This window comes from Ascaphus truei, chromosome 1 (genome assembly GCF_040206685.1).
Source record: "Ascaphus truei isolate aAscTru1 chromosome 1, aAscTru1.hap1, whole genome shotgun sequence".
NCBI classification, from domain to species: domain Eukaryota; kingdom Metazoa; phylum Chordata; class Amphibia; order Anura; family Ascaphidae; genus Ascaphus; species Ascaphus truei.
The window spans coordinates 35,295,516-35,322,624 of NC_134483.1; the positions used below are offsets into that span (position 1 = coordinate 35,295,516).

A 27,109-nucleotide genomic window follows, 5' to 3' on the forward strand; every position below is an offset into this window, starting at 1 on the left:
TGTAGCTTTTGTGACATGAACCAATTACTGGGTGTTGATCTCTAGGTGCTTATCCCTTCAATTTAGTAATTACCTTTAGCCAATCATCAAGCAAATTACATTTTTAATCAATAAAATGTAATTAATCAATTTAGGGTATAAAACACCATGAGTGTCCACCCCCAGAATCCCTGACGAAGCCATTCTTATTGGTGAAACGCGTAGGAGGAGTTACAGTGGATCACGTTTCAGTTGGGTGGACACACACTTGCTCTTGTGTGCCCCCAGATACGTAGCAGCCCTAACTTTTTCTGAGCCTGAATGAATAGGACAACAGCCGCAAGCCGCAAGCCGCAAGCCGCAAGCCGAAACCCGCTCTTTACATCTTCGTGGAGTGGCAAGCACCAGCGTCATACCGGTTGCGACGCTGGAGACTTTTAGCCTGACGTCATTTCCTGTGAGCCCTGTGAGGAGGTAACCAGCACCAGCCAGCCATAGGAGTTATACAACAAAAAAAAACACTAGATGGCGCTCATACACTCTAAAAAACACACAACTTAAACCATGCAGTGATATATAGTGACTAGTGATATCAAAAATAAATCAAAAATAAAGTGCATGAAGTGATAAATAGACACTCAAACCCTTAAGGACTGTTTCACGGTCCGCAAAGTAACAGGAAAAGGAATCAGGGGAGCGTCAGTGCCTAAGGAAAAAATGTGATACTCGCATAGTGCAATATGTTAACAATACACATACACAGGCAGAGCTCTCATAAGAGCACAGTGAGGCTAGATATTAATGATCACTAAGTATCAGAAATATTAGCTGTGTATGGGCATCTCTAATGACCCATACACACAGGAACATAAATAGGAGGTAGGAATCCAAAAGAGAGACACCAATCCAATACTTAAAAAATGTAGATATTTATCCAGCATTGATAAAAATTGGAGGCTTACAGGATTCCGGAAAGGTAACAGCAAGTTTGTACACATGAAGGTTCACTCGAGTCGCGTTCTCGGGATCTCTGCACGATGCTGCTTCCTCATCCGGTCTCCGACCTGCGCTGCTTCAGGGGGCCGATACGTCACTTCCGGGTTCTTCAACTCGTATTGCGGACGCCACCGGAACTCCACAGCAGGCTCTCTCCCTCTGGATCTCACACGAGGGGTTACGAGCGTAACCCCTCGTGTGAGATCCAGAGGGAGAGAGCCTGCTGTGGAGTTCCGGTGGCGTCCGCAATACGAGTTGAAGAACCCGGAAGTGACGTATCGGCCCCCTGAAGCAGCGCAGGTCGGAGACCGGATGAGGAAGCAGCATCGTGCAGAGATCCCGAGAACGCGACTCGAGTGAACCTTCATGTGTACAAACTTGCTGTTACCTTTCCGGAATCCTGTAAGCCTCCAATTTTTATCAATGCTGGATAAATATCTACATTTTTTAAGTATTGGATTGGTGTCTCTCTTTTGGATTCCTACCTCCTATTTATGTTCCTGTGTGTATGGGTCATTAGAGATGCCCATACACAGCTAATATTTCTGATACTTAGTGATCATTAATATCTAGCCTCACTGAGCCATAGGAGTTAGCAGCTTTGAAGCCAGGGCGCAAGCTGACTGAGGCAAACAACCAAGGAGACGCTCCCCAGCGCAGCAGCAGCACTAATTCGGCATCTATTTGGCAAGCTGAGTTTCAACTTTCATCCTTTGAAACACCACAGGCTCATTTTGGAGTTTCATTTACAGACTACATCTCTACATCAGGCATATCGGCACCAGTCCTTTACTTAGCAGGCAAATTTTTTCGTTTTTTATTGCAGTTCATCTATTTTCATTTTGCATTGCAGTTAATTTATTTTCCGTTTGTATTTTTGCATTGTGTGCTTTTATATCTTTTACCCAAACTATAAACAACTACTTTTTGCCAAACAATTGCGCCTTTTTTCTTGTGATGTAATTACATCTAGACTGCTCTTCACCTTCATTTAATTACAAGTGATAATACAAACCAGTGGATACAGGAAGGAGTGCGTGTTGTCAGTGGTCGGGGAGCGTGCCGTCAGAGGTCGGGGAGCGTGCCGTCAGAGGTCGGGGAGCGTGCCGTCAGAGGTCGGGGAGCGTGCCGTCAGAGGTCGGGGAGCGTGCCGTCAGAGGTCGGTGAGCGTGCCGGCGTGCCGTCAGAGGTCGGGGAGCGTGCCGTCAGTGGTCGGTGAGCGTGCTGTCAGTGGTCGGTGAGCGTGCCGGCGTGCCGTCAGAGGTCGGGGAGCGTGCCGTCAGAGGTCGGGGAGCGTGCCGTCAGAGGTCGGGGAGCGTGCCGTCAGTGGTCGGGGAGCGTGCCGTCAGAGGTCGGGGAGCGTGCCGTCAGTGGTCGGGGAGCGTGCCGTCAGTGGTCGGGGAGCGTGCCGTCAGTGGTCGAGGAGCGTGCCGTCAGTGGTCACACACACATTTGTATAAACACACACACACCCCTGCTCTTTTTCTTGCTGTTGAGCCAACCATTAACGTTGAATCAAAGCCGGCAAGTTCTTGTAATTTCACAGATGCATGGTTGAAAATTAATATCACTCCTGCTTCTGAAGAAATGAACACTGTGGAAATACTTGGGGGAGTCAACACGGCACCTCGTCCAATAAAAATAAAAAAACAAACATTACAGATTTGTGCTTTGAATCCCTTTGCAAATTTCCCATTAACAATACAAAACCCCACAATGTTGTTTGTAAAATACACATGTTCCACTTGGATCTTGCTCTATAGTTTCCATCCATCCTGCAGTTTTACATTAAATAGGTTGGTCTCACAACTATAGTATACAGCAGCGGTGGGCAAAGTGTGGCCCGCGGGCCGGGTGGTTGCCTGCGGTCTGTCCAAGTACGGACCCGCTCACCAATCCCTACTTGTGGTCTGAGCATCGGAGGCAGCAGCACAGCTGGAGCCCACCAGGTGGTTCTAACATGGAAGTAAGAACCGACCGGAAGTCGAGGCCAACTTCAGCCATCGCCATCTGGGCGCCAGCCCCGCTGCTGTCTCCGTCGCCCGCAGCACAGGTTGGGATCAAGGGAGAAGGGGAGAACAAAGGACAGTGAGGGAGAAGGGGAGTGAGTGAGTGAGGAGTGAGTGAGGGAGCTGAGGAACAAGGAGAGTGAGGGAGAGTGTGGGAACAAAAGTGAGAGGGAGGAAGGGGAGTGTGTGAGGGGGGTGGAGAGTGAGTGAAAGAAGGGATAGTATGTATGTATACCTTTATTTATATAATTCCATTAATGTCCACAGCACTTCACAGCAGTAATACCCATGACATAATAATCGAGAGCGAAGGGAGAGTGAGAAGGAAGGGAGAGCGAGAGCGAGAGGCAAGGGAGAGCGAGAGGCAAGGGAGAGCGAGAGGCAAGGGAGAGCGAGAGGCAAGGGAGGGCGAGAGGCAAGGGAGGGGGAGAGCGAGAACGAAGGGAGAGTGAAGGGAGAGCGAGAGCAAAGGGAGAGCAGAGAAGCAGGTGAGGAAGGGAGAGTGAGAGTGAAGGGGTAGGGGAGAAGAGGGTGAGGAAGGGTGCTTTGGTAAGCATCGCGGGTCACAGACTTAATATAGATTCTACATTAAGTATGTGACTAGCGAAGCTTACCAAAGCTTGTCAAGAGGCCCTCCAGCCAAATAATTGCCCACCCCTGGGATACAGGGTAGTGTGATTACGCTAGGCTAGTTGAAAACAAATGGATGTTGCTGGAAAAATACACTGATAAAGCAGAGACTTACAAAAGGCCTATTAATTATTGACAACATTCGCCTCTCCAAGGAAAATGTGTGTTCTTTGTCCTGATTTTTAACCATGGATGGACAGATGCTGCTATTTATTTTCCTTTGTGACCAATGTTAAATGCATTCTCAGATCAAATGCTTCCAATAACTATAATCTAACACATTTAATTTCCATAACAGAGTATAATGGTAACTTGATTTATCTTGCTCTATAAATTTAGCAGTGTTTTAGGAGTATGAATATTAATGTCTAAAAGCAATTAAAAAACTCATTGGAACCGGGCCCAAGACTCTTAATTGTCCGCACATTGTGTTTGCAAAGTTGGTACAATTCACTTGAAATGTATGAAGGGACCCTACTAAATATTCGGGTAACAGAGTAGCACCAGAGTATCTGGGAGCACAACCCCTCAACATCGTCTCTGAGAGACCCCTGATTCAGTGACTATTATTCTCTGTAGGTTCCAGCATGACCCAGCTAAAGTCAAATCAGAAGAACGGTGTGTGTCACAAAGATTCAGCAGCCATATTATCCTCCCACTGAGGCGGGGAGCTATTTGTCCCAAGCCAAATATGGGGTTAGTTTCTTTAACCCTTTCTCTGCCAGTGGGGCCCTTAAGTAGCTAAAAATGTCAAAGTATACACAGCGTTTACAGGCTCCCAATTCTTAAACACTGCACAAAATAACGTAACATTGCATCTCAAATCATTGGAACCATTTATGTATAAAATGTGTTACCAGGAAGTAATACATTGAGAGTTACCTCTCGTTTTCCTGGGTATGTCCTGGGCACTGAGTTATGATGACAAATAATACATGGTTACATTAAATGAGCAGGGGTTTACACATTCAACTTACAGACATTTCATGAACAGTTAGAGATAATATATGTTTTTGGTAATTGTAACAGCGCATCTCAAAACTCATCAAACGGCTAACACCCTTTGGCTGCCGTCTCTGGGCAGACTTGGAGGACACCTGCAGCAAATACATTTAATACACATGTAGCCTAGCCTCCCGGCAGCTCCTTCTCTGCCTGGACCTTTCCAGTGTATGTCCTGTTAGGTGCAGGCAGTGGAGGGGTTAATTCCTTCAATAAGGTCTGTGTGTGTTTTGCATCCTTGGATTGTGTCATCTATATCCAAGGGCGGGCCTAGCAACTACCAGAGAGTGTCAGCATGAGGGAAGGGTACTGATTGGTTATCACTCACTATAGATAAACCAATCAGTATTGAACCTGCTCTGTTAAGGGGCAGGGTTACAGTAAACCTCCTCAGGTTATTAATATGGGCACTCTCCTAAATTCAGGGTTCCTGGTTTTCATTCTCTCTCCTCCCCTGTGGAGTGAGGAGCATTAGCCTCCATCTCACCAAGAGATGTGAGGAGAGGTCCAACAGGCCTGACATGGGCCTCAAGTTAGAGTCAGGGCACTGACAGAATGGCAAGATAGAAAAGGATACCTCTCTGCTGTTTATATCATCTGCATGCAATAAAGAGCCATTTGTACCAGAACAAGTGTGATTCACTGTCTTGCTGCTGGAAGAAGAACAAAGGTGTCAGTATGGCCCATCCCCTGCCCTTGCAGAGAATCTATGTTGACTGACGGTGCTGCACCAAGCAAGATCAAAGGTAGTGGAGGTGGAGGGTTGGTCAGCGCACGGGATTTTGCTCAAACGTAGAGATAAGAGGATAGGAAGATATGGAACACGGTATTAGTGTTTTAGTAATCGAACGGTACAATACAGCCAAAAGAACTTTGGAATTAAAAATGTATGAAAAATATATTTTTAAAATAGCTTAAAACTCTTTGGAATTAAAGAACCTTGGTAATTAAAAGTAAATATATGAAAAAATATATTCTAAAATAGCTTAAAAATCCTTAAATAAAATCCTTAAATAAAATTTAAATGGAATTGTGTGGTTTTTTTGTGAACAGAAGCAGAATACGTGCTATATGTGGATGACTAACAGGGTGTGTTTATATAGCCTGTTGTTGGTCTGAGGTAAAAAGGGGATAATGGGGCTGGTTAGCAGAGTTTAATGCGCAGTCTTTCCTTCACGGAATGCTGCTAAAAACAATAGCTTTCTCACCCTCCTGGTGGAGGCAGTACGTGAGTTGCTTCTCTCCCGGGGGCCCAAATAGGAAGAAAAGGGCCGAACTCGGTGAGTGAGCAAAATAGAATTTATTAGGTACAGAAAACAAAGTCAAAATAACACTCACGGTACAGCTTTAAAACAGCCCAGCATCAGCCTGATCGTCCGGTGACGAAGCATTATTGCGAAACTAGTTGTTCCCTGCCGGAGCCCATTGATTGAAGGACCCAGCCAGCCTGCTGACATCCGGTAAGACCTCCTCTTCCGGTCCCGCCGTCGGACGCGACCACGGGAGCTGTACTGGTGAGAGGAATATCACCGGACGATCAGGCTGATGCTGGGCTGTTTTAAAGCTGTACCGTGAGTGTTATTTTGACTTTGTTTTCTGTACCTAATAAATTCTATTTTGCTCACTCACCGAGTTCGGCCCTTTTCTTCCTATTTGGGCCCCCGGGAGAGAAGCAACTCACGTACTGCCTCCACCAGGAGGGTGAGAAAGCTATTGTTTTTAGCAGCATTCCGTGAAGGAAAGACTGCGCATTAAACTCTGCTAACCAGCCCCATTATCCCCTTTTTACCTCAGACCAACAACAGGCTATATAAACACACCCTGTTAGTCATCCACATATAGCACGTATTCTGCTTCTGTTCACAAAAAAACCACACAATTCCATTTAAATTTTATTTAAGGATTTTATTTAAGGATTTTTAAGCTATTTTAGAATATATTTTTTCATATATTTACTTTTAATTACCAAGGTTCTTTAATTCCAAAGAGTTTTAAGCTATTTTAAAAATATATTTTTCATACATTTTTAATTCCAAAGTTCTTTTGGCTGTATTGTACCGTTCGATTACTAAAACACTAATACCGTGTTCCATATCTTCCTATCCTCTTATCTCTACGTTTGAGCAAAATCCCGTGCGCTGACCAACCCTCCACCTCCACTGCAACTACAAGAAGATTCCGGGCTTTATCTTCTCTACTGGTCCAGCTGCAGAAAACAACAAGGGCAAGTATACACTACCCTTTCTTTGGTTACACACTACCACACAGGCAACATCACAAGCCTATACAAATAGGGAGCGCCCCAACCTCTTTTCTTTTTGTCTCAAGATCAAAGGTAACCTGCACCCCTGTCCTGTTTCTCCCCACACCATAGCGGAGTACTCAGCCCTCCTGTTATCAACAGGTACAGCCCAACACCTAGAGAAGTAGTCAGAGAAGCATACCCACCCCAATTTCACTTGGAGGGGGGGGGGGTACAAGGGCTACACACATTTAAATCAACAGACAGCACAAACATTTCTACCATTTGCTGCCATTTTACCTACTTATTCTTTATGAACTACACCCCACACATGTCTCCTCGCAGCACTGCTATACTGGGGCTCTGCCTGATTTGGAATCTGTCTCACTCATTTTTAGCATCAGCAATGCGCAGGAGGTATCAGCACTTTCATGTTACAATGTTCTTCTCTGGGCCAGAACCCCCCACATTTCACAGATACTGGTCCCTGAACATCTCTGGACAACCAGATACCTTCTTATAGCCAGAAAGGAAATAATCACTGCAAGAAACATGCAGGCTCTTGCGTCACTTGGGCCAATAGGAAGCCGCACCTGATGATGTCACTTCCTATTGGACCACAAGGTGCGGGAGTTTGAAAAAGCGGCCATAATGTGAACCCTGGTGGCCAAGCAGAGCGGCTACCGGCACCCCCTACAGAGGTAAGTATCTCCGGAAGCAGGGGGTCCTTAGAGCTGAAATTAAAGGGGTTCAGCTCCAGAGACCCCCTGCTTCAATCCTATGCAAAAAAGGAAAAATAATGGGGGATTGGATTGCCTCTTTAAAATGGCCTTGCAACATGAGCAAAGGATCAGAGGGTAACGGATCGCACGTCTAACCCACGTATCAGGGACATGCAGGCTCGGACAAGCTGCTCACACTGGAAGGATGCTCTTCAAAACCTTCTGTGCGGCTCTCATATGCAGAGAATGTGTAACGTAGTTCCTGGTATATGGGCTGCTACTGCATGGACTGCCTTCACTTACAAGCACATTGTACAGTACACTGGTCATTTAGCTCCACCACAATGCCAAAGGCTACATAAAATAACCGGGTCCCAAGTGGAGGGTTAACCAGATTGTTGTCACTATGTGTGACAGGGCTGCTTGCACTTTTGTAGAAGTTAAAATGCATGTTTGCTTTCTGGCATCAAGTGCACCACTTTATCTTTCTTTCTTTCTTTCTTTCTGTTTTTGTCTTTTTTTTGCTGGGCCCAGCAATCTTTTCTTTGTGTTTCCTTTATCTAAACTTTACTAACCTTTAATGTGGTGTCCTGAGGTCAGTCAGTACAATGCAGGTGTGGTTGGTGTTAAACACAGTTTGATGTTAAACAGCCATGGGCAGTCTCTGTTAAAAAGGAAAATGGCGTTGCCTTCCTGCATACCACAGGGTAGATTATACCATGGTATGGGGGGGGGGGGTTAAAGTAAGTGATACTGAATGTCATTTATTTTGCAGAGTAAAGGCATGGGATGTTTGTAAAATGTACTGTTTTGGGGCTTGCTATAGAAAATTGTATGTTGTGTGAAGTGTATTATGTTTGCTAATTGTGTAAGTTTTGGGAGACAACTCCCCTGTGTGGTATACTTAATTTGGTTTGGTCCAAATTAACCAGTAATAAAAGGGAGGGTATTTTTTTTTTTTTCCCCTGGGGGCTGCTGCACTCCTTGTTGTTGCTGTGTGATAGGAGGTTGTTCTTTTTCTGCACTCCTTGTTGCTGTTATGTGATATGAGGATGTCTGTGGAACTTCAGTGAAAGGATGCAAACTTTCTAATGCAGATATTGCTGGCTCTTCTCTGTATGGAGACATCACGCTGGGGGAACTGGTTGTTGTACACCTGAATGTGGAATACCTAATAAAAAGAAGGCTCAGAGAACAGCAAAAGCCTCTTCCATTCTTCCCAGGGTCTGATGCTGCGGCTTCTTTAAACAAAGGCTGGGACGCAACCTTTCACACTATGCCAAAAGAAATGGTAAAATCTAATACTTACTGTAACTATATAGCATCTGTTATTGCACCTGTAATTGCGTGGGAATACATGAAGTTGTGCGATTTAGTTCGTAAAATTGCAGTTTGGCATGTTACTGCTGTATTTGCTATGCAAACTACACAATACCACGCTAAAACACTCAGTAGCGCATTATCGTTCAATAGGATCTGCTACATATGTAAGTACTGTACTAACTGCGACGCAATAAATATAACACAAAATAGTGTGAGCACCGTATTTCAGGTAAGCAAATGGCTCCATGCCACTGGGTTAGACTAAGCCCGTTATGTTTTGAAAATACTCGTTTTAAATACTCTTTTTCCCAATACGAAGATTACTAATCCCAGAATCTCTTAACCCTTTCAGTGGCAAAGAATCTGATGACACAAAGTGTAACAGACATCTTCGCTCATGCCCTGTGATTGCCATGACTCTGATATGATGAACATGTTTAAAGGGAAATATTCCTCCTAATGAATGTGCATACGAGAGCATATACTAAACACACAAAGTATTAAAGATAACATGTTATTTGTATCTGGTGAGCTGCATAAATTAGGGCACTTCCATGGTAATTGCTTGGAAGTATCTCCATCCAGCATGGGCAGAGGAATTTAAGTGTACCCAGGCTCGCCGACATGTTTATCGGGTCCCACGGCTCCAGCTGTGACCTGGTCCCCAGCAGAGTATTCTGGAGGCGATGGGTGGGGTGCCGGAGTTACTGAAGGGAGGGATTTTGCAGAGTGAAATTGTTGAGGGGGGTTATGAGCCAAAGTCGTTGTGCCAGATAAACATTACTTGACTGCTGGCGCGGGTCTATTCCAGCAGTAAGGCGGCTGAGCGTGTCATAAGGAAGTCAGGCGCCAACTTCCACGATAGGCTCAGTCCCGTCCTCCACTGGGCTTTGTTTGGCTATATCCCACTGTCGGCAGCCATGAGTGTATATATTTTCATGTGCCTAATGTTATAGGGTCGGCAGTAATTCCATTTCCAGTAACCCGCTGGCACGGAGTCACTTGGTTGCTTTAAGTGGAGTAAAAGAGAATTCTGAACAAAGCAGCTTTGAAATCATGTGGGATGTCTTTTTGATGTAACCCCTTCAACCATGAAAGTTCTAGGCATATAAAGTGGGACTTCAAAAACATACAGAAGCTCTCATGCACACATATTTTAGCACTTGAGTCTGTAGAGAAGAAGAAAAGAAAAGTTATATATATATATGTATATATGTATATATATATATATATATATATATATATATATATATATATATATATATATATATATACAGTATATATTCACAGAATCAAGTGCTAAAATATGAGTGCAAAAAATAAAAATAAATATATTTTTGCACTTATTTGGATTTTAGCGTGTGTAAGTGTGTATTCCTACCTGTCCCTTGAAAAAGGTTATCTTTATCTACTAGTAGGACTTAGATTAAGATCTGTAGTCGCAACAACAACATTTCAGGTTTGAAATATGTGAAATACTGTATGTTTAAGTCCTATGGGGTACACAGTTTTCGCATGTGTGTGTATATATGTGTGTATAATGTGAGGAAGCTAAACAAAAGATTGCCAATCTAACATTACTAAAGGACACAAGTATAAGTATGTTCCCAGCGTATGAGTGACAGCTACCAAGGGAAGAAGCACAGAGTAACTACATTGTCTGACAGCAGGTAATGTCCATGTGACGCCTGCCCTTGTATGTGGAGCATTAGCAATGTTTGTACTATAAGAGTTGCTGGCACCCATCCTTATTCTATCTGCATATCGACGCCCAGCCTGCACTGACCCAGCACCCTGAACAGGTACGAGACACTGAGCAGCGGAATGGGACATTTGGTCCCAGCCGTTTCACTGTGACCAAATTGCCATCAGCGCTTCACCGCGACTCACCCCACCGCTGCAATAGATCCGCCTCTAAGGTAAGTTTATTACTGTTTAGGGTAGGAAGTTAATTTAACGGGTTTTAGCACTTAGGGTAGGGGGTTAATTTAAGGTTTTTTTTGGTGTAAGGGCTTAGGATAGGGGGTATTGGGGTAAGGGCTTAGGATAGGGGGTATTGGGGTAAGGGCTTAGGATAGGGGGTATTGGGGTAAGGGCTTAGGATAGGGGGTATTGGGGTAAGGGTTTAGGATAGGGGGTATTGTGGTAAGGGCTTAAGGTAGGGGATTTTAGGGTAAGGAACTTACCTTAGCAGCAAAGTGGCCAGCAGGGGGTGAGTCATGGCTAAACGCCGGTGGCCATTTGGTCGCACCAAAATGGCTGCGGCCAACTTTTCTAGACCACTGAGCACAGCCATATAAATAGTCTATCTGATGTAAACTCCTTAAGAAACGGGTAAGGGGGGGTTACATATATATTCCTTCAACCCAGTATATGTTCATTTACAGTAGATCTCACCATCATGATGTGGATATCTAAATCGGACAATAAACACCTCTCTGAAAACCGCTGAAACATTATTCTTACAGATTGCCGAAGCTTAGCAATGCACTTGTCCTCCCAAGGTTTGAATTATTAGAACATTGCACGTGTTTTTACATACACATATCAACATTTGATGAAGTATGAATGGGATGGGGTTCGGAAATGACACAACCATTGATTGCCACATCGATGTCCTTCACAGGAATGCCAGGTTACTTCTCCAAAAAATACTGGACACAATGGTAAAAGGTGTGATGCGCTAGAAACACGGTAACCCCCCCCCCCCCTCACCTCTCTCCGCTACCTGCTGTTTCCTCCTCCCCTTAGCTCCACCCCAAGGCTCCTGATTGGCTGCATTACACATCAGCAGCCAATCAGGATGGAGGAAGCTGCCCAGCCCTCTAGCAACAGCCCTGCAAAATCCTGCGTCCCCCCCCCCCCCCCCAAGCTGGTCAGGTCACTATGTCCAGAGGGGTAATACCGGGCGGTATACACCCAAAAGGTGCAGTATTTCATTTTTTTACTGGACAGTAGAGTTCGGGTTCATTACTGGACACCTGGCAACCCCTAATCTCTTCCGAGACGAGCCAAACGAGTCATAAATCGTAACTTCATTGGAACCAGCAAATGGAATATACGACAAAACCATACAATCCTGACAGATTAGAAGTTGCCCTATCGGCAGTAAAAACACTCATTCTGCTGCTTCTGAACGTGTGACACCAAATGGCTGTTTATTTTTTTAAATTAACCCACTGTAACCCTTTCAAGAAAAAAAAACAAGAAAAAAAAACATTGAAATACATGTTTGCATACCTGGCCATCTGCTTGTATGCTTCCTCTGCCACAGCAAATATATGGGGGTCCATGTCCCCCATATTTTGGCCACTGTATGCGTAAATGACATCTTCTCCATAGATTGGCAACTGCTCATACGGGTTAATGGCAACAAGCACAATACCTACAAAGAAAATACAAATACAGTTTTTCAGTATATAATGACCTTACCATCACAGTTTGTAACAAATAATGCTTTCGTTTCCCACATCGCTGCATGGGCTCCCATTAAAAGGAAGGGGCTGCCAGCAGCAAATCCCCAAGCAGCGCCTTTTAAATTGAAACATCCCTACACCGTAAATAAATATCGGTTACCTTGGCAGAGTTCAACTCATTATTTATGTGTGAAGATCTATATAACGATTAGACCCATTACAGGGTAAAACCTCATTACTTAAAACAGCGGCGGTGCCTAATTGATGTCTCTTCAACCCCACGTGACGCTTTCCCTGTTATATTTCAATATGGCTTTACAGTCATTGTATTTTTTCAGTAGTAGTGGTATCTCCTTTGTAAAACACATACCGGGAGCTATGTGTATCATGTATAATATAAGGCAGGGGTGCCCCGGGGTGCCCCGGGGTGCCCCCCTCCCCCCCCCCCCCCATTCATCAGCAGGTCAGATTTTCAGGATTTCCCTGCTCCAGCACAGGTGGCTCAATCAGAGGCTCAGTCAAAGACTGAGCCACTGATTGAGCCACCTGTGCTGAAGCAGGGGCTGATTGAGCCACCTGTGCTGAAGCAGGGAAGGGTTGACACACCGGTGCTAAAGCAGGGATATCCTGAAAACCTGACCTGTTGGGGGTGTCTTGAGGACTGACGTTGAGCACCAGCTCCTTCATTTCTTTTAATGTTCACTCTTCCATTAAGATAGAAAAAGCAAAGAACCGGCCCCCCACTGTACTAATACAAAAGCTAATACTTTAATGACTTAATCTACCTAGACAAATTGTCCACGTTGTCGGTCCCTACACGGACCATTTTCAACCTTGAGACAGGTAGGGACCGAAACGTTGATAATTGTATCTTACTGTAAGTTACACCAACCAGCTGCCTGGATCTGCGAGCACCCGTGGTAAACAGCGCCATTTCCTCCACCACTGGGAGGCCTCCTTTCTACTTTGTGATTGATACTCATCCATTAAAGGTTTTTATTTATTTATTATTATTATTTATTTTTCACACAGGTTTGAAGCAGGGGGTCCCCAGAGCTGAAACCCCTGTTAATTTCAGCTGTGGGGACAACCTGTTTCCCGAGACTCTTACCCCCCGAGGGGTGGGCGGTATCTCTGCAAAGTTTAAAGCTCCTGCGTCAGGTGGGACGAACCTGATGACGTCACGGTTTCCTACTGGGCCGTACGGCATGGAAGCTTTGAAACTCCGCCATTAAGTGAACCCTGATAGCCGAGTGGAGCTACCCCCTCTGGAGGCAAGTACCTCAGAAATCAGTGGGGGTCACCGAAGCTTAAATTGGGGTTCAGCTATGGATACACATACTGTACACACCTGATTTCACCCATGGCTCCCTGCCATCTCTTCCACTGTAAATTGTGTTAACCCTCTAATTTTAATACTGACTAACCTTTAAACTTGCCCCACAAATCAAGCATCCAAAAAGCCTGCACTCATGGCTATTGTCCCACACTCAGTCACTCCAACCACCCATTGTGACCAAGCACTGCCATACACAGCACTTACCCCCTCACCTGCTGTATCTGTAAGTTCCCCATCAAACCTCTTAGATTGTAAGCTCTTCAGGGCAGGGATTTCCTTTCCTATTATCTGATTTTGCTGCACTTATTATATAATTATAATTCCCTGTACTGTATTTTTTGTGAAGCGCTGAGTACACTTTTGGCGCTATATAAACAAAGACATACAGGCATACCCCGGTTTAAGGACACTCACTTTAAGTACACTCGCGAGTAAGGACATGTCGTCCAATAGGCAAACGGCAGCTCGTGCATGCGCCTGAACAGCAATACCGGCTCCCTACCTGTACCGAAGCTGTGCGCAAGCGGGGAGACGATAGAGCCTGTTACACATGCGTTATTTACATCAGTTATGCACGTATATGACGATTGCAGTACAGTACAGTACATGCATCGATAAGTGGGAAAAAGGTCGTGCTTCACTTTAAGTACATTTTCGCTTTACATACATGCTCCGGTCCCATTGCGTACGTTAATGCGGGGTATGCCTGTACAATACAATACCCCCTGCTTCAATTGTTATGTTAAAAAAAAACACATTACTTGCTTGGATTGCCTCTTTAACACACAAATGTACAGAGCAAGTGGTTAGACGCGCAGGAAGAGCAGCTTGTGATACATTAGTAATGCTTTGCAGTGTGACACGGGAATTAAACCTGCAGAACGGTGCTTCTCTTACCGCAATAGGTATAGATATGGTTGGACTCCAGGAATCGGACCTTTAAGTTATGTAGCACGGCCGGCTCGTGGAGATAGCTAAGCGCTGTGAGGTCATTCTCTCCCACCAGAATATCCGGGTTACGTAGATACGGTAATTGGTTAGTTTTAGGGTCCAGGCGATGCTCATACACCTGATAGCAGACACAGAAAAACAGACAAGGAATAGATTACAGAAATTATTGCAATGCCTCATTTACAAATGAATTCATCTTCAGTTTCATTCAACCTTAGGCTCTCTGTTAAGTGCTATTGCAATTTCATTTTTGCACAGGGCCGCCGACAGAAGGGGGGGGGGGGCTGTCCCAGGCCTCATTGGCAGAGGCTGTTGGGGGCACGTTTTGCTATTGCTGGTTTCAGCTGGGCTCTACCTTACCGCCAGGGCCGGGGGGGGGGGGGTGTGGGGGGAAGGGGAGGACGGAGAAGGGAAGAGAAAGTGTGTGCACGCTGGGGGAGGTTGTGTGCAGGGAGAGAGTACGCGCAGTGGGTGAGAGAGGAAGTGAGAGTGAGGGGAGAGATACGTCCTGACCAATCCCCTGCCCTGTCTCAGAGCTTTTACTTCAAGCAAACCAATCCCCTGCCCCGTCTCAGCTGTTCTGAAAGCTGATTGGGGAGGAAGTGAGACAGTAGGGAGAAGGGAAACTCCGCCACCACTAGGCACTGAGCTGTTATGGCCGCCTCCACCTTCTGCACCACAGCGGCAAATGATGCATCGTGACGTCACATGTGGCGCATTGCCATGGTAACGCGACGTCATGATGTAATTTGACGCCGCGGTTCAGAAGGAGAAAGAGGGTGACAGGTAAGGAGGCGGCTGCAACGGCTAAGGGTCTTCCCATTAGGCCCGATAGTGCGGCAAAGGTATATGAGGGCGGACATTTTGGCAGCCCCCAAATTTTGTCGCCCGGGCCTAATGGGAAATCCGCCACTGGGAGCAGGAGGGGGTGGGAGAGTGGAGGAACTTTCAGGGCCCCTACAGGGGGTGCGGACCACACCCCCACTAGCTCAACAACCCATTGTCCAGGTGGAGACTAGACCTGGGCCTTGGCAAAGCGGTCTGCAGCCCGGTCTGTACACAATGTGCTTGCAGTATACATAGCGCTATACACGAAATGTTGATCTACTTCAGATTTTGATCTCGTCTGAACAGAACATAACGACTGTTCATTCCCAGAATGCTTTGGGGAAACCTAGTACATGCAGCAGAGTGCAGCTCATCTTTGGAGAGTCATATTTATCCAGAGCCGGTACGGGTTATCGTACGGCATCTACTCCCATTGAATTGAATGGGTGAGATAACGGATACCGGCCCTTCATAAATGTGTCCCTGAAAACTCTGCAAACTTACAACTGAAAAATCAGCTGAGTGGTCACTTCACCGAAGAGCTTACCATCTAACGTTTCATATCTTAAGTGCAGATGAGCTGTATTATACAGATGTTGTTCCACTAGTTTTTGCACAATAATTTACATTTCAAGTGTTCCTGCTCCGTTTCTGAAAGCTGATTGGCTGGAAATAAACCCATTGAAAACTGCACTTTGCAAGCTGCTAAATTCCGGGCATTACTGATTGGATAATGCCCGGAATTTTAACCAATCATAGAGCCGGGTTTTCAATAATGCCCTGAATTTTACTGCTTTAACCTATAATGTGTGATAACAGGTGTAATAGCGTCTGCTACATCTGTAATTACATACCAGGGCTACAAAAGTAATTTGCTTTCTAGGCTGCACAATTTACAGAGATATTTATGGCTAGAGACGGGTGATCATTTTATATTATGTGTATGTATGTATTTACAGTATGTCTTTATTTATATAGCGCCTTATTGTACACAGCGCTTCACAGCAGTAATACACGTGACAGTCATATAAATAACTAATAATACAAATAACACGTAATGGGAAGAAGCGCTTCAGACATAAAAGTGACATTTAGGAAAAGGAGTCCCTGCCCCAAAGAGCTTACAATCCAATTATACATTTAGGAATGTTTTTTGGAGACATTAGAAAACAAATATTATTTTCTTTCAAGTTCGGCAACATTTTGTGTTTTTGTGCGCCCGATGACTCTTGCCGTATTTCAATAAGGGCACGAGGGTTGTATAACAAATAGGGTGATATATCCAGGCAAAGTTGGAGCAAAATTAGCACAAATTGCGTCATTTTCATCTTTGCTCCAAGTTTTGCTCTATGAGAGCCCGACTGCAATTTGCCGTGTCAACAGGAGTCACATGATGCAGAGACTGTAACGAAATGTATAACCAGACAAAGTTATGATGGGTAAAAAAAAAAAAAAAAAAGCAACACAAAAACCCTCCGCCGCACAGCAAATAAAATGATCACTTGTGACCAGATTCCCGTCTCAGACAGGTCTGAAACCCTGACTTTCAACATTATCGCAAAGTATTTTTGCTGCGCCCATCCTGTGTGCCGGCCCCAGCGCTCGCAACCCCCCCCCTCCCCCTCCAGTGATCCATTGATCAATTTTCATCCATCACTGCTGGGAGAGACGGAGTTCGTCTTGAGAAAGTTACCAATTATTGTGTTTACTTACACATGGCCGTGTAAGTACCTCAGTATATAAAACCTATCCCCCATTTTTACCTAACTATTTGAGACTACTATCAGCATTTTATTGTCATTGCATATGCCTCTTTAATCCCACGCTCCCCCATTGCCTGTTTGTTTTTATGTTTCTCTAAGGGCTCTGGATTAACCCTTTTCTGGGGTAGAAGCAGGAGGAATTCTAATGTTGGCACACAGCATCTGCTAGAGAGCCATAGTTGATTTGACTGCTTCACTGTAAGCCTACTTTTGTTTGTGACTCGAGGTAAGCGCCTGGTTTTTTCTACATTCTTATCCCTTTTAACATGGAAAGCTGTATCACACAGCTTGTCAGCAAAGCCTGGGTTAAAGAAGTAACTCAGACAGCTGTTTTGGTTCTCATCAGAGCGCGGCCGGTTGCTGGTTCTGCAATGTGAAGCTAGTATGAGGGTACAACCAAATATTTAAGAAATCATGGTGGGCAAAAAAAAGTGACAAAGTGGAAAATAGTGAAGAAAAAAAAAGTGAAAAAACTCGCCATTATAGTGTCTGGTTATACCCACTACCAGATTCACGTTGCAGAGCCAGCAACCAGCCTCACACTGATGAGAACCAAAAGGTCGAAATAGCTGTTTGTGTGTAGGGTTACTGGCTGTGCACTTCTTATATCCAGGCTGTGCTGAAAAGCTGTGTAATGCGGCAGGCATAAGCTCATAGGGTCTCCATGTTTGAATGAATAAGAAGTTAAGATCGACCCAGTGTGAGTGCTCATTTGCATGTAATTTCCCAGAATCCCTAGCTGCAGTTGAAGTATTGTATGCTAAGCGATAATGGGGAAAGGCAGGGTTGCAGACCTGAGAGACATGCGAATGCGCTCACAAGTGGTATTTTTATGCAATGAAATGCATCAAACGCGGCTTTTCTTGCGTCACCGTTTTCATTTTGTATTTGTCCCAAATCCAATTAAATCCGGCAGGTCTGAAATTTCGTTAACTTTTGTGGCCAACAGCTTGCGACAAAATGTAAGAAACCTTTCGTACATGAGGCAAACACAAAATGGAATAATGCGTCAAAACTTGAATTCACACTGTTTCGTTGTGAGGATCGGGCGCAAGCTCCGGCCCAGAGTTTGCTTCTGACTGGCTGTACACTTGCCTCATCAGCTCCTGCTGTGTGCACTCTGCACAGCAACGAATCAGCCCTCTGGTTTCACTTTCAGGCTCTGCTGACCAGCAGGTCTCCGATTGGCTGATTCACCCTTTATATGCTCAGTCTTTGCCTCTGCAATTTGGCTGAGCATAACACTTTGTTGTGCTGGTCGCAAGCACTCGGTTATTTATAGTCCTGCATTGCTTTGCCCTGTCTGTTCTGCCTTGCAGTTTCATCTGAACCTGGACCACGGATTCATCCACTATTCCACCATCTCCTGTCCTCGACCTCGGCTACACGACCTCTACTATCTCCAACCCTGGCTAGTATACCTACTACCCGACTTCTCCTACTCTGACCTGGCTACATGACTACGAAGTGGGGACACTGGGGCGCTACCTAGATGTGCAAATAAAATATAACAGGGCGTGAGATACGCAGTTATATGATAATGGGTGAATGGCAGTGAGAGGCCGAAAGTATTAGAAATTATACTGGCCCAAACTGTCGCTGCTGCTCAGCTGAAGGAGAACCTTCCCTGGATCCTCGAATGAAAGATGTACACAAGATAACAGCGAACGCACATAAAAAACAGAATGATAATAATGATAATGAGTTAGATGGTGATAAAACAAATGAAATGTTAGAATAGGGTGTTGGAAAGGGATCATACAAATATACACTCACACGGCCAAATGTGAGTGACAGTCACATCTGTTGCAGAGTATGATTGTCTCTGATATCGTCACTGCTGTACTCACGACTCTTGAACGTTAAATCTTCTTCCTGGGATGCTAAAATCAGTGTGGATACTCCTGTAGACTGTGTCTGCGAATCTTCTAGGGTCTCCTCACTGCAAAATTCCTCCGATGGTACCTCAGAGAAAAGGTGAGAGTGGCAAGAATTGATCCCAATCAACCAAATAATAAATAGCCGATAGGGACTATCAGTATGAAATAAAATATTATATTAATCACTCACACGGGCATGTGTGAGAGCCCTCATATAACAGGTACTTGACTCCAGATATGTTGGAGTCAAGTACCTGTTATATGAGGGCACTCACATAAGCCCATGTGAGTGATTATATATATTTTCTATATCCATACCAAGTCATTTCCCGGTATTTTGTTCTGGGACCAACCCCCACTGTTTCTACTTATTTGTCTGAGGTACCATTGGAAGAAAACTTGAGGCAGAAGCATCAAAGATTGTCTGCAAAATTCTTTCTACAAGGGCTCTCACACATGCCCGTGTGAGTGATTAATATAATATTTTATTTCATACTTATATTCCCTATCAGCTATTTATTATTTGGTTGTTTGGGATCAATTCTTGCCACTCTCACCTTCTCTCTGAGGTACCATCGGAGGAATTTTGCAGTGAGGAGACCCTAGAAGATTCGCAGACACAGTCTACAGGAGTATCCACACGGATTTTAGTATCCCAGGAAGAAGATTTGACGTTCAAGAGTCGTGAGTACAGCAGTGACGATATCAGAGACAATCATACTCTGCTACAGATGTGACTGTCACTCACATTTGGCCGTGTGAGTGTATATTTGTATGATCCTTTTCCAACACCCTATTCTAACATTTCATTTGTTTTATCACCATCTAACTCATTATCATTATTATCATTCTGTTTTGTATGTGCGCTCGCTGTTATCTTGTGTACATGACTACGAACCTGCACACCGGACGTGGCCGCTCGACTCTGGGTCAGTGTTAACCAATCCCTACCTCAACCTCGTGGTCCCGGCTTGTTTGTGGCGAGCACTCATTACATTCGTATGGCGATACTTTTACCCTGGCGCTGTAGCCTTGAGATAATAGGGGATATGTAAGAAAAGTGCACCATGCAGACTTAGGGTTGCCAGGTGCCCAGTATTGAACCGGACTGTCGTGTATTTGGACACTCTGTCCAGTAAAATACTAGAGGTAATAATGGAAATGTATGTGAATACTGGTTTTACCTTTCATAGTGACCTGAACGGCTTGGGGTGTCGCAGGATTTCCCAGAGCAGGGCTGTTGCTAGGGGGCTGAGCAGCTTCCTCCATCCCGATTGGCTGCTGGGTAATGCAGCCAATCAGGAGGTGGTGTCAGGAGCCAGAGGGTGGGGCCAAGGAAAGGAGGAAACAGCATGGAGCTGAGAGGTGTGTGTGTGTGTGTGTGTGTGTGTCTTGAGTGCATCGCACCTATCACCATTGTGTCCTGTATTTTTGGAGAAGCCACCTGGCAACTCTACATACAGTACAGTATTTATCAAAGACAAAAAAACAAAATCCGTTTCCTACACAACCTTTGTCTTTAATAGACATGGTGCTGTTTATTTGGCAGAAGTTCTGCCCCAGTTTTGCAACTGGAAGAGGGAAACATAGACTTCAAAAAGTGGTATATAAAATTGTAAGGGATATATATCAAGACAAATGTGGCGTAATTCTGGGGGGAAAAACAAACCGTGCCAGACGTATAAAAAAAACAAATCCTATTGATGAACAATTGGACCCCCCCGTTTATTACATGTGCAGCTCCTCCCCTACACCCCCCTCTTACGGGATATTTGCCCACTACCGTTTTTTTTTGTTGTTGTTACTTCATTTTTTTTTATTGAATTGTTTTCAAAATTATGGGAAAAGTGTACATAAAAGAAAAAAGGGGGGAGGGGGGTACATTGATACAGGTAATTGGTAATAACACATTTGGGGGAGGAGATTAAGGAAAGGGGACAGCATGTGTACAGTACATATATAGAGTGGTGAACAGCAATTTTAGTACAACATAAATCACAACATTCAGAATATTTTAATCTAGATATGGGGATATACTGTACCTGCAATGCGGGTCCCAAATCTCTGCGAATTGAGTGGTGGGGCCATTCATATATGCTGAAAGTTTTTACATATAAACTACATGCCATATCTTATTATTTATTTGGCTAAAGATGGGGGGTAGCTTGTTTCCAGTTCTTGCTTTTGTGCATCTAGTGGCATTCAAAATTTGGGACATAACTTTGGCTTCCTTTTTTGTTTTGGTTGGTCGCTGGTTTTCCTAGTAGTTTGTAAAGAGGGTCGTGCGGAACAGTGATTCCCAGGATTCTTTCAATAATGGCAAATACTTCTCTGGTTTTTAGGGCATGACCAAAATATATACACTATACTCCCCATTTCACCACGCTACCTAGTGTTTTGTGGTGCTCACCTGTGGGTCCCTCCTTAGCTCCTTTACCCCCTGATGGGAAAAGGGGAATCAGCTCGACTCCCTGAGGGGGGGGGGGGAAGGACAGAACATGAACCAGATCCCTGGCACCAACACACTATAATTTGAGCTGCAGACCCTTTTTATTACCAGGGGTCCCAGGTCTTAGCCCTGGTAGGTGGGCAGCACCTGGGCCGTGGGCCCACCCCCACCGCCCCCTGTAACTACTGGGGAGTTACTTACTACAACAAGAACAAGGGATTAACCCTAACATTGCCTGCACTGGTACCAGGCTTATATGTTAGGGCAGAAGGAGCGGCTCAGTGAGTAAAGACACTGGCACTGAGTTTGAAGCAGGGGAACCTGGTTCAATTCCCGGTGTCGGCTTCTTGTGACCTTGGGCAAGACACATTATCTCCCTGTGCCTCAGGCACCAAAAACATAGATTGTAAGCTCCACGGGGCAGGGACCTGTGCCTGCAAAATGTCTCTGTAAAGCGCTACGTAAAACTAGCAGCGGTATAAAAAAAAAAAATGGAAAGAAGGATGGGTAGAGGATTTTAGTAGCCAGGGGTTATAGGCTATATGCTCACCCTGGTGGAACCCTCACGCCTCGTATAAGGCACCCAATTTATGCACCTTCAATAAATTGGTGAAACAGGAAAAACACAACAGTAATAACATGTTTAATGCCCTAAGTCATAATATGATCCTCCCTACACTGGAGAATCTATACTCAATACATTAATAATAATGGGCTGGGTCAGGCTTGCGTACCATCCTGCCCTCACCATCCGGTACTGTTACCGAATAGCAACGCTTCTCGCCCCTCTCTGAAATATATTCCACCCTATCTACGTAGATGTTCCTGCCTACCTTCCACACCCTTACTAGGTAGGATACCTTCTCCTCGTTGTACGTTCAGATTCCAGAGAGCCCGCCCCCAATTCAGCATTTCATAGGCCGTAGTCCAGGCAATGCCGGTCCGCATGACACAGGTCATAGAAAGCCTACAGATAGCCCTGCTCTTCTCTCGGAGAGGCATACTCCATGATCTTTCGTAGCCCACAGATTAGGTCATAGAAGCCCCTTACGTCCTTCTGGCTAGGCGCAGGTTGAGGCGGCACCTATGGTTGGAGGTATGGTACACCACACCTCCTACAGCGGGGCTTGACTTCCATATCAGGTAGCAACTCGTTAAGCCATAATATTTAGTGGAACAGGGAGCAAGCCTAGCGTAGGTCCTACTCCTTCAGTCACCATGTGCATCTGCAGGGTGCAGTAGCTGCATCTGGCTATGCCCCTCGTTGTGTCACTCTGATCAGTGCCTCCTCCCCCTGGTGGATCCAGGAGTCCAGGCACTAAATATGGGCGCGGCTTCAGCTTTCGTACCAAGCCAGGCACATTTTTGCAAAGTAAAAGCTTGCATCTTGCACAGCTCACCACGCGGTTCTCCAGTTTAGGCGGGAACCACTGTTTCATGCGCTGCAGCTCCCTTCTGGGGGGTCTGGTCCCTTGCATCCAGAGAGCCCCCTGAGACACAACACATGTGCATTTCTTAGTACAATTTCGGGTCTTCATGTTGTAGCTCCCTTCCGGGAGTTCTGGTCCCTTGACGCCCTAGATTTCAACTGAGATACCACACATGATCCCTAGAGCAGCTGGCCCTGATACGGTGGTTTTCAAGCACCTCTCAGTTTGGCTTAGTGGAGATCAAATTCTCTTTCTCTTTCTGCTGAAAAAGCCTGCCTACGCGCATCTCAGCAGCGCCTCCAAATGTAGCTCCTTCTTCCCCCCCCCCCCCCAGGAGATCTGTCCACTACCTGGTGTTTTGTGGTGCTCACCTGTAGGTTCTCAGGAGCTCTGAGCATCCGCCGTTTGTATTGGATCAACAGGTCAGGCTGGGTTTATCGTCTATTTCTTTGGTGCAGCGCCTCCATCCTCCAAGGGCCTATCATAGATAGGAGTAGTCCCTGCAGGAATCTCTCTTCTTCCCCGAATAAATCATACTCAGGCAGGCATAAAACAACTGGTCTTTATTTGGTCTCACAGCATACATCTGTCTTCTCTTAGTCCAACCCAAGGAGTTTGAGGCACCACAAGTGCCTTCTTAGCTCCCTTACCAACTGATGGGATAAGGGGAATCAGCTCCAACTCCCCTGAGGGGGGGGGGGGGGGGGAAGGACAGAACACGAACCAGAGCCCTGGCTCCAACACACTATAATTTGAGCTGCAGCCCCTTTTTATTACCAGGGTAGGTGGGCAGCACCTCGGCCGTGGGCCCAACCCCACCTGTAACTACTGGGGAGTTACTTACTACAGCAAGAACAAGGGATTGACCCTAACACTGCCTGCACTGGTACCAGGGCTTATATGTTAGGGCAGAGAATTTTAGCAGCCAGGGGTTATATATGGCTACACATGTGATACAGATTGTGTGTCCCAGAACTGCCCCGCTTTTGCCTTGATACATACACCCGTCAGAATGACAAGCTTTCACACTCACCTTAGCCGTTTTGCTGGGCTTGTGACAATCTGTTTCAAGGGCATGCAATACACTTCCTGACATTCCAATTAATGAAGTATAAAATAGTGACCGACTAGAGAGCGTGTGTGCGCACACCGGCCCCATATCACAGTCACTGCTAATCAAACTGGTTTAATTTATAGGACCATAAAAATATTTTATTAAGGTGAACATTGCCTTAAAGAACCGAGACAAACTACTGCCAAGAGTTGTTTTTCCTTTCATCGTTGTCGCTCATGACCTGCCTAATATAACTTGGGGGCCTACAAACTAAGTTTCCAATACAGATTATTTAAAAAAAAAAAATTTAAAAAAAATCTTATTTTTCTCATGTGCGCCTATATGTTGTAGTAACACACACCCAATCCGCCTATATGTTGTAGTAACACACACCCAATCCCTACAAACTCAGAACCCAAACCCACCAGTGCATATATCGTTGTCATAGCGGTAAAACAACTACATTCTGTGAGTACTGAGGAAAAAGCAATGACATGTTTATGCCAGGAAAAAATCCTTATTTAAAAAAGGAAGGTATTTTGATGTAACACGTTCTGAAGATTAGGTGTCTAACGAGTTCTTCAATAGAAATATCAAGAAAATCTAAGCCCGGAAGGGTACTGTGTGAAGTGAGTTTGTAGCAAAAATGCACTTAATGAGTTTTGGCTCTACAACGACGATATATTTGTTTCAAAAGGAGCATATTGGGATTGTGACCTCATGTATCCAACAGAAGACCAGAAGTCCCAATGCTACATCCAATATGACAAATTATAGTATTTAACTCTAAAATTTGCCATGTTGGATGTAGCACTGGGGCTTTTTGTCTTTTGTTGCATGTGTTGTAGTAAATCATTTGTAATTATTTTGGTCTAAAGTGGTGAACAATGTCAGAAGTGAAGTCAGGGGGCTTTGGTTCCCCACTGCTTCTGAGTCTGGGCACAGGCAGTTCTTAAATCGAGTTTTATTGAGGGATAGAAGTTATTAGTCCTCATGCATGGAGTTGTGACAGCGAGTGTTCACCTTCTCAGAAATAAAGAGTGACACCCAGTGCCCCTATGCCTGTCATTACCCAGAATCCCTGGCTCCAGTGCAAGCATTGTATGCTAAGAGATAATGGGGAAAGGCAGGGATGCAGACCAGTCTGAGACATGCAAATGCACAACAAGTGGTATTTTTATTTACTGTGCACCGTTCTGTAAAGAAACGGTGCACAGAAACATGGCTTTTTTATTATTGCTATATCCTGTCTGGTGGTTATAAAGACGTTTGCATATTGTGGTACCATTTGTGCGCTCACTGCTGTCCCAGTGATCTGTAGAAAATGTTTGTGACTGAAAGAAAGTGTGGTAAGTCAGGTACACCGTGAGTGTATGGTTTTTATGGTTTATATAAATTAAATAAGATATGGTGGGTAAAAAAAGTGACAAAAACCCTCCACAGTACAGCATATAGCAAATAAAAATATCACTTGGGAGTACAGTCACATGTGGCAGACAGATCCACCTTTCACCATTATCTCTTGGGATACAATACTGCCACCGCAGCCAGGGATTCTGGGAAATGACATGCGCATGAGAACTCTTTGTCACTTTTGCTTAAAATCCATTTAAACATGGACCCCCATAAGCTTATGCCAGCTGCATTACACAGCTTTTCAGCCCAGCTTTATATAGTGAACCACTGTCCTAACTATATGGCTCCTGAGATAAATTGATTGTTCTGCACCATTTACAGTACCAACATAAGAGATTCTACAGGGTTAGATGAAGTTGTGTCATACAAGTAGTAATGAGGACTACAGCTCTATTGGGCAGACATCTTTATTGTGTCCTTGATCGAGACAATTTCTTCCAATTAACAACCCTCCGCCCACCCCCCCAAATAAGGTTATAGGCAAATCCACAAACAATGGTACTGGGCAAAAACAGAGAGCCACAGGTAGTGTTGCTGCCAAGCAATGCCTTAATAGCCTCTCTTGTTGACAAAGAGAGTAGTTGGTGTAGTGTGAGGCCTATATTGACCTCTTTGCTGCCCTTCGTGGTCAGCTATTGATGTATATCCCATGGCTAGCTGGTATTTGGACTACTAAAGAGTTAATATTACAAAGTAGATACAAGTTCATTGAATTAGCTAACCCCAAATTTAGCCCTGCCTTTTTCTCAGCCACTTTAATTTTATCAGAGTGTAGTGGGTAGGGGATGCTCAGGATAATTGCATATTAGCATTATAATTGCATATAGTTTTTGCTAACATCCATTATTAACGCAATGCGTGTGACTTTTTGTGGATACCCCCTTAACTTCAATTAATGTCTCGTTAATGGTAACATCATGTTAAGTGCCCTAATTGAGCTTTGAACATCTGGGCTTAAAGAGGTCACCTTTGCCAATGCGGACTACGATTTTACTGGCTAACACAAATACAATAATACAATTTGCTACTTGAACATTCAAATGAAGACCTCACACTCGTGTTCCCCGAAGATTTTGTATGAGGGCCTTGTACCAGTGAAAATATGCTTCAAACTATGAATAATTCACTTGGTCCTTTAAGCGTGTTCAGTCTGGGCAGCGGGCATCTGTTATCTACCAACACATCAGATTATCTCCAAACAATTACATGAAGTGCTTGTTTGGCAATGTGAACACACTCCAGGTGCGGATGCAACTATCCATGGCACATTTATCTTTTGATACTATTGTTCAGGTCGATGGTAGGTACTTTGACCTTTTTGTAAGCCATTAAGTAGCTGCAGTAAAGCAAAGTAATTTGTAGCGTGCTGAGAAATATGGGTGGTTCATTACAACATTACAACATGGCATTATGCCCAGCAGTGTTTAGCCTCATCTTGTATGTGCTTAAACACCTTCAGCAGAGTAATTTTGAAGATGGTTAGTTCTTTTTACCATAGGGTTTATGTGTTACATTTTGAGATTAAAAGATTCTTCTTGCCTTTTTAAATGTATGAGAATCTTCATTTATTAGGGAAGAGACACTTAAAAGGACAAAGAGTGAAGTTACGTACAAACATATAGGTCCATATTTTCTCAACAGTCTTCTTCCATAAGACACTTTGTAGCACTGGAAGACATC

General features: G+C 44.6%; 1 protein-coding gene across 2 annotated transcripts in view; it reads right to left on the minus strand.

Moving 5' to 3' along the window:
- Positions 1–27,109, minus strand: part of MYO5B (myosin VB) — a 340,466-nt gene that overhangs the window by 182,983 nt on the left and 130,374 nt on the right. For both annotated transcript variants that reach the window (XM_075586196.1, XM_075586185.1), the window contains exons 3-4: positions 14,556–14,727; positions 12,144–12,288 (exon numbers count right to left, since the gene is read on the minus strand). In XM_075586196.1, the coding sequence (XP_075442311.1) occupies positions 12,144–12,288; positions 14,556–14,727 (317 nt within the window). The remainder of the gene's footprint in view (positions 1–12,143; positions 12,289–14,555; positions 14,728–27,109) is intronic.